Raw genomic sequence first — 8,158 nt, forward strand, 5'->3', positions numbered from 1 at the left:
TTTGAGCACAAACCTCAACAAAATTATTAATGGCGTCTAAATCTATTGAACAGATAGTGATGCTCCCGTTTATGGCTCATGGCCATCTCATACCTTTTCTTGCTCTTGCAAGACAAATCCATCAAGCAACTGGTTTTCAAAATATCCATTGCAAGCACCCCTCTTAACATCCAGTACCTTTCTTCCACCTTCAACTCCTCATCCGATGAACCAGAAAAATGACCATATCCACCTCCTTGAGCTACCTTTTTGCAATACTGATAATGGCTTGCCTGAAAACTCCGAGAACCTGTCTCTGGATTCGATTGGCAAACTTTTCTCTGCATCACTAGGTCTTAGGAAACCATTTCACAGCCTTGTATCTGATATTGCAGCTAAACAAGGTCACCCCCCACTTTGTATAATATCAGATGTTTTCCTTGGATGGGCAACCGAAGTTGCGAGCAGTCTGGGGACTGTGAATGTCACTTTCTCTACAGGTGGTGCTTATGGAACCTTGGCTTACTCTTCTCTTTGGCTCAATCTTCCTCAACGAGGTAGAAGTGATTCTGATGAGTTTCATTTGCCGGGATTTCCTGATAGCTGTCGCTTTCACGTCAATCAGTTGCATCATTTCTTAAGAAATGCTGATGGCACTGATTCTTGGTCTAAGTTTTTTCAGTCACAGATCTCACTTTCAATGCAATCTTTTGGGTGGTTGTGCAATACAGCTGAGGAATTTGAGCCTGCAGGATTGGAATGGTTGAGGAACTTTCTCAAACTTCCTGTCTGGGCTATAGGGCCTCTTCTGCCACCAATGGTGCTCAACAATGATGATTCCTCTTTATCTGTAGCTGCATCAGGTATAAGCACAAGACGTGCTGGTAAAAAACTAGAGATTTCTATTGAGAAATGCATGGAATGGCTTGAATCGCACAGTCCAGCTTCGGTGCTCTATATTTCTTTTGGTTCTCAAAACAGCGTAGGTCCCTCCCAGATGATGGAGCTAGCAATTGGGTTGGAAGAGAGTGCGAAACCTTTCGTCTGGGTCATCAGGCCTCCTGTTGGTTTCGAACCAAGAAGTGAATTTAGAGCAGAATACCTACCAGAAGGATTTGAAGAAAGAATGGAGAAAAGAAAACAAGGTTTGTTGGTGAGGAACTGGGCGCCCCAATTGGAGATTTTGTCACACAAGTCCACAGGAGCGTTCCTAAGCCACTGTGGGTGGAATTCAGTGTTGGAAAGCTTGAGCCAAGCTGTTCCAATTATAGGATGGCCTTTGGCGGCTGAACAGGCCTATAATTCCAAAATGCTGGTGGAGGAGATGGGTGTGAGTGTGGAGCTGGCAAGGGGAGTTCAGAGCAGCATTGATTCGAAGGAGGTGAAGAGAGTGATAGAGTTGGTGATGGACAGGAAAGGGAAGGGAGGTGATATGAGGAGCAAGGCAATGGTGATTAAAGAACAGTTGAGGGCATCAGTGAGAGATGAAGGAGAAGACAAAGGATCTTCTGTTAAAGCTCTAGATGATCTTATCAAGACCCTTCAATCAAAATGGCAGATGATTAATAGTATCAGTTAATCGCTTGATTGATCCTTTTTAATGAGGATTAAACCTTCTAGGTCGTTGTTATTGATTGCTTCAGTTTTACTATGTTCTTTATTCCCTCTGTACCAAGCATTGGAGCATACATCGGAAGGATTTCTATCAAATTATTTCAAGATTATAAATTTATGGAATAGACAGCAGTTGTCATCCCGGCATGGTAGCTATGCACTTCCACCGACAACTGGATTCGGCTTCATCCGCCCACACTGACCCCATGTCCTTTCGTTTTAGCATTTTTACAACCAGACATGCAAAAACATATCTTGTAAACACATGAAAAAAAAAGAGAGAGAGAGAGAACACATGAAGGGACAAAAAAAAAAATCAGAAAATGAAGACTTATTAAGAACAATGAACAAAAAACATTGCTCTTGATGCTATTACACACAAAGAGATTATGTTCAAAACCTAATTTCATGACCCCGTAGTGCACAAATCTTGTAACTTAACAAATGCTAGAAACAATAAGACCAATAACATGTACTTCTTTCAAGAGGTTTGTTTCCTCTGTGATATCAGGTTTAAATCTTGTGATTGCTTATATGATGGCTACTAGAGATTTATATGGTCCATGAAATTAGTCAAGGTATGTGCAAACTAGTCTGAACATTCATATTAATAAAAAAAAATATCATACACTTCTTCTATTGTTTAATTTCATTCTATTAGCAATCTAAGAAAAAATATTAGGGATTTTGAAGAGAAAGAAATCAAAATTAAAAGCAAAAATTATAATATTGATTTTTTGATATATTCTATACGAGTATTTTAATTTTTTTTTATTAAGTTTAAAACTTAAATTGATTCATAAATGTAATTTTCAAAATAAATAAAAAATAACAAAATTATAGTAAGTATTTACTTAAATGAGAAAGCAACCATAGCGGCCTACACGGACTCACTATTACAGCTATTACAGGCAGCAATGCTTTCTTCCAACCGCAATTGGAGGTTTGGAACTGGTTGAAAAGTATTTTTAAAAAATTTAATTTTTTAAGTTTTTAAATTATAATATTTTTTTTATATTTTCGGAAATTTATGTCCATTTTCAAGATTGAGTACTGAAACAGTCATCACGCTCCTCCAAGATTGTCCCCAACTGGCTTGCATACCACAAACAAATTATGAATGACGGCATGTCTGTTGACAACCTTGGCAGCAACGTATCAGAGTCTTGTGCTGTGTGTGCATTTCCCCCCTCTCAAATTCCATATTATAATTGGATTTTTGTTTTAAATAATGGACCTGTTTATGGGTGGACATCTTTTTCAGTGTTAGTTGAACCGATTACACTGTTTATAGGTGGTTGCGATCATCTACTAGCATGAAGATCCTTCAACCATCTACTAGCTCTGATCAAACTGTCAGAATTCATCTACTAGCTAGATTCCTGAAAATAGCGCCGGCCTCAGCCTCGACGGATGCAAAATCCCCTCCAAACCTTCCCGGTTCCGGCCTCAGCACCAAGATGAATACTTTTCGTTGGAAGAGTGTGTGTGTGTGTGTGTGTGTGTTGCCTTGCTCTTCCCTCTTCAAGATGCATTTCAATTTCCAATTTCCATCAAGTCCGATAAAGAAAAACATTTGCATCAAAGCAAGTTCAGAATAGGATGAAGGCAGCAATTAAAGATTGGATATATGACGAGGAGGAGGAGGAGGAGGAGAATCAGAATTAAATAGCTACATAAATTTGCCTCACACACTTCCCTTCTCTTCAATTTACAATCAAGCTTACTAACATATCGGTTCACACCCCCACCTCCCTCTACATCACCACTTGACTTCAGTATCTTTCCAGTGTCCAGTGTAGAACAGAGAATAGATGGTTTTCGATGATTACCAATCACAGACGATGCATTATAATTTCCGGGCTCGTTCCATCATTTTACTGATTGAACATGGTGGATGAATAACAAATGACCAGACGTCACTTCTCAGACTAACGATGGAACAAACCTCAGTGCTATTTCAAACTGCTGAAGCTACTGCCAAAAAGCTGAATCCAGATATAATATAAACGCAACTATAGTGCTACGAGTTTTTCCCTCTAGGTTTTGGTGACTGCCGAGGCTGCTGGTTATATGGAGATGCACGCACATCACTTAAGCTCCTCAGTGGTTGTCCGTTCCTTGTTATAAATCCTGCATTTGTTCTAATGCCATTTTTAGCATTCATGTTTGATTTGTTGCGATCTGCTTGCATAGTTTGGAAGTAGTACGAAGAGCTAGCCATATCCTTTAAGTTTGGTAAAGGCTTCAGTGCTTCAACAACTTCACTCATCCGGGGCCTGGATTTGGGGTCACGGCTAAGACACTGGGCAGCCAATTGAATAGCTTTCTGAGCTCCTTTGATTGAGAAATGGCCTTCAAGGCGAGGGTCTAATATGCGGTAGAACCTTCTCTTGTCCCCAAAATGTGGCCTTGCCCATTCCACAAGGTTGTGCTCCCCGTTTGGTCGGTTTTTGTCCTTTGATCTTCGGCCAGTGAGCATTTCAAGTAAGACTACTCCAAAGCTGTAGACATCGCTCTTTGAAGTCAAATGTCCTAAACCAAAGTGGAAAACATTAGATTGGCATAACATCAGTTTATCAAAAGCAGCATTGCCACGATTTCTACAAACAGCAGTGACTGAAAGACACGAGTAATAAGAATTGGACAGATTTCTGCTGACCAAGATAGTTGGATATGACATAAAAGATTTGGTCCTCCACCAAAACATGACATGTGGGTTATCACAACACCAGCATAGCTAAAATTAGAACGTGATGAATTACTTAAACAGCTTTTCAAACAAAGGAAATAATTTTATGAACATACATAAATCTCTCATTATCTTCATGCCTTTTAAAACGTCTAAGATTAAATAAACACAGGGGACAAGGATGGATAATGATTAAAAAGCAAGACTCCAGCCAAAATACAGGAAGTTGCCAGTCATGAAAATTAGTTCAGAGATAGCATCCATGACACAGAAAGAACAGGTTTTGTATGAATGTTCTGGCATTACAGTCACTAGATACAAATGATCTGGTCCTATTTTGATACCAGGGTGTCTGATCTTATTTTGTCATGAAATTACAGCAATACAAGAGTACAAACTCAATTGGAAACTTAATCCAAATACCATCTCAAATTCTACCTTTCTTGACATGCTTTTCAAGTCTAGATGTGACTGAGGCGATAGAAGATGGCTGTTTTAATCATTGGGTTCAAGCCAAAAAAGACAAGACTACTACTGAGTTTTGCACTTTTCAATAGTGACGATGCCATGGCGGACTAGCAAGATTGGGTGGTAGCAGACAAGGTGAGGACCACTACAATCATGCTCTGAAGTACACGAAATTGCAGGAGTTATCTTTCATAGAAAGATCTCCATTCTCCCCTCTACGAGAGCAGTGATATAAGATTTGTGGCATCTTCAAACCCACATGTATCACACAATGCCATGGAACATGATTTCCTTTCACCCATATACTTGCGTATGGTGGTGCTGTAAAAATTATAGCAGTAGAATGAAGCCAAACAGATATAAGGTCATCTCTTACTCCAATTTCCTGAGGCTGAAAATGAATTGCATTTAATCCTTCTTTATATATATATATATAGCCAGGCCTGAAAAGTTGCGCCCAATTGTTCTGTTCATTAGCACCAATAAGCTTGTCCTAACCAAGTCTCATTCATATAGGCAAACACTAAAATGCTGCAGTTTAAATCCTTACCTCAGACAATTTAGAACATTCGATTTTTAACATGATTGACTGACTGCCTCCTTATCCATTGCAAGGAAATTCAACAACTAACAGGCAATTCCCATCGTTCATTCAAAGGTATCCATACATCTACACATAACATAACACGTAGAGGGAAAGGAATTAAAGTCCACTCACCAGTCATCACATATTCTGGGCAGCATAGCCATAGGTTCCCATAACTCTGGTAGACACATGAGTTTTGCCTCCATCAGGAGCATCCTTGGCAAGTCCAAAATCAGAAAGTTTGGAATTGTAGTCCTAAAACAGTATTGTCTTGTTATCAGAATCAGAGAGGGACTGAAAAGAGGAATGTTTAGTGAAGTAATTTCTAATACATGCATATATTAAGCCACATACCGCGTCTAATAATATATTAGATGTTTTAAAAATCACGATATATTACTGGTCTGTCAGCCTCCTCATGAAGGAAAGCAAGAGCTTGCGCAAGCTTCCAAGAGCAATTTCAATCCAGATAGACCAAGGAAGAGGCAAGGACCCTTCTGCACATAACATGGTTGTTACCAGAGAAAAGTAAGCATCGATTGCAGATTATATCTCAAACAAAACAAGCATATGTGGGAAGAGAGATTGTGTTGATTTAGGGACCTATAAAAATCATTTTCTGAAGGAATGGTAACATCTGAAACAGGTTTTTGATTGGAAAGATTAGGAAAGAGGTTAGATGAGTAATAACTGCTATCTGGCTGTTTTATACTTACAAGAACAAAAAGGTTACATGCTGTTTTAAGTAAATGGAAAAACCAATGAAGGCCCCCTATAAACTCCTCAAAACATTCAAAATCACCTTCTAAAACCTATTTCTACATGATATATCTCTAGATCCTTCTTCATAATTGTGATGCTAGCTAATAAGTTTTCCAACGGCAGACTCCTACAATTTCAAGATTTGCAAAGTTAAATCAACTTTTTACCAAACAAGGCATCAATCTACCTGCATAAACAAGCAATAAAGAATGCTACAGAGTTGTTGTTGTTGTTGTTTAGCAATGTCACAGAAGACAATATTACTAAACTGGGAGGTCAATATACAGAAACACTTCTCTCCTAACCCATGCAAGTGATGACCCATAATTATCACCTCCAAGTGGACTGATGCCACATCTAAAAAATGCTAATCTCCAAAGGCTTTGTTCTGTTTTTCTTCAAAAAGAAGAAAAATATTATGGCAGCAAAGATGTAGAATTTTAAGGCTCTGAGACACTTATGGGGCTAGTTATTTAGGAAAGATCATCTCACTCTTTGGTGTGTCTCAAATCAAGAACTTGACACTTTCTACACAGACTTCAAAGAGTGTGATCATGATTTAGGCACAATCAAAGATCTTGCTCTTTTCTGTGGTAAAATAGACATATCATAAGCGAATTATCTCTTTAAAAAAAGGCAGAGATAAGCAAGTGACTCTTCTTGAACATGTTAGTTTATACTCTGTCAAATATCCTGTAAAATATGTGTATCTTATTATGAAGTGTGGGAACACAAATAATTATTGGTTTTGCACATAGAACATTATGGTAATATACACTAGTTTTTTCCACAGTAAAAATTTGATAAGCATAATCAGAGACAAATAAGGCCAAATTTTAGGCGATAGCTTCATACTTCTGAATATTTGAGGCTGATTCTCCAAACTTCCTCTGGCATGAACTCATACACCAGCAACCTTTGATCATCTTCAATGCAGTAACCAACCAATTTTACCAAGTTTTTATGGAAGAAGATTCCCAAGAAACTAACTTCGGCCTGAAATATTGTGGAAAACATGACTAATAATATTAAAGTAAGAGAATTCATGTAGGCATATTTATTTTCTAAGAACAAAAATCATCTAGCATTTAAAAGATCAAATGGAAGTGACAAATAGAAAGAAGAGATCATACAAGCCACTCCTTATGACCCTGAAGGCCATTCATGGTTGAGGGTTTTCACTGCAACAGTAAGCCCAGTGCCAGGTTTCACAGGAGCAGTTCCGTTCTCTCAATCCAACCTTTGAAGACGCACCCAAACCACCCTCCCCAAGAAGACTCTCAGTCTAAAGTTTTCTAGTTGCTAACTTAAGGTCATTAAATGTAAATTTTCGGAGCTGAAGAAGCAAGCTTCAATTCCTCACTAAATGTTGGAAATGAGGATGCACTCTCTGATATTGCTAGTTGTGTGGTAGTGAAGACATTGCTTGGAACAACTGTTTTGGTCTCATTGTTCTTATCGATTTGTAGATTACTTGCGCTGAAAAAACCAAAGCAACGGGAAATTACTTGCTAATATTCAAATCCAGTAGCATCTGTCTCTTAATATTTATATGTAGCAACTTATTAACAACATTTCTCAAGAGAACTAATTGGAAAAATGACAAATTACTGAATTCTAATCAAGTTCAATGAAGAAGTAGCAGACAAGCTTGTCGCTATCATGTTTATCAATGCATGGATAATATAGCAAATGATCATGATAGACCTGTTTGTTAAGAACAACATGCCACTCCAAAATGAATCCGGCTAAAGAAAAACCATTTGCATCAAAGCAAGTTCAGCAATAGATGAAGAGGCAATAAAGATTGGATATAGATGACGAGGAGGAGAAGAATCAGAATTTAAATAGCTACATAAATTTGCCTCACACTTCCTTTCTCTTCAATTTACAATCAAGCTTACTAACATATCTGTTCACACCCCCACCTCCCTCTACATCACCACTCGACTTCAGTATCCTTCCAGTGTCCAGTGTATAATGTTCCTACTCAGGGAGCACGATGCATAGAGCAGTAAGAACAGGAGAATAGAATGTTTTGATGATTACCAATCACA

At 38.3% G+C, this 8,158-nt stretch overlaps 1 protein-coding gene and 1 pseudogene across 1 annotated transcript; one reads left to right on the plus strand and one right to left on the minus strand.

Moving 5' to 3' along the window:
• The first annotated feature begins 205 nt into the window (after positions 1–205).
• Positions 206–1,694, plus strand: LOC118054921 (UDP-glycosyltransferase 92A1-like). The gene has a single exon (XM_073405543.1). The coding sequence runs from the start codon at positions 206–208 to the stop codon at positions 1,556–1,558; it is 1,353 nt and encodes a 450-aa protein (XP_073261644.1). The 3' UTR covers positions 1,559–1,694.
• A 1,551-nt stretch (positions 1,695–3,245) lies between these two features.
• Positions 3,246–8,158, minus strand: part of LOC118054922 (serine/threonine-protein kinase PBL36-like) — a 5,799-nt pseudogene continuing 886 nt past the window's right edge.

Source organism: Populus alba, chromosome 17 (genome assembly GCF_005239225.2).
Source record: "Populus alba chromosome 17, ASM523922v2, whole genome shotgun sequence".
Taxonomy (NCBI): Eukaryota; Viridiplantae; Streptophyta; class Magnoliopsida; order Malpighiales; family Salicaceae; genus Populus; species Populus alba.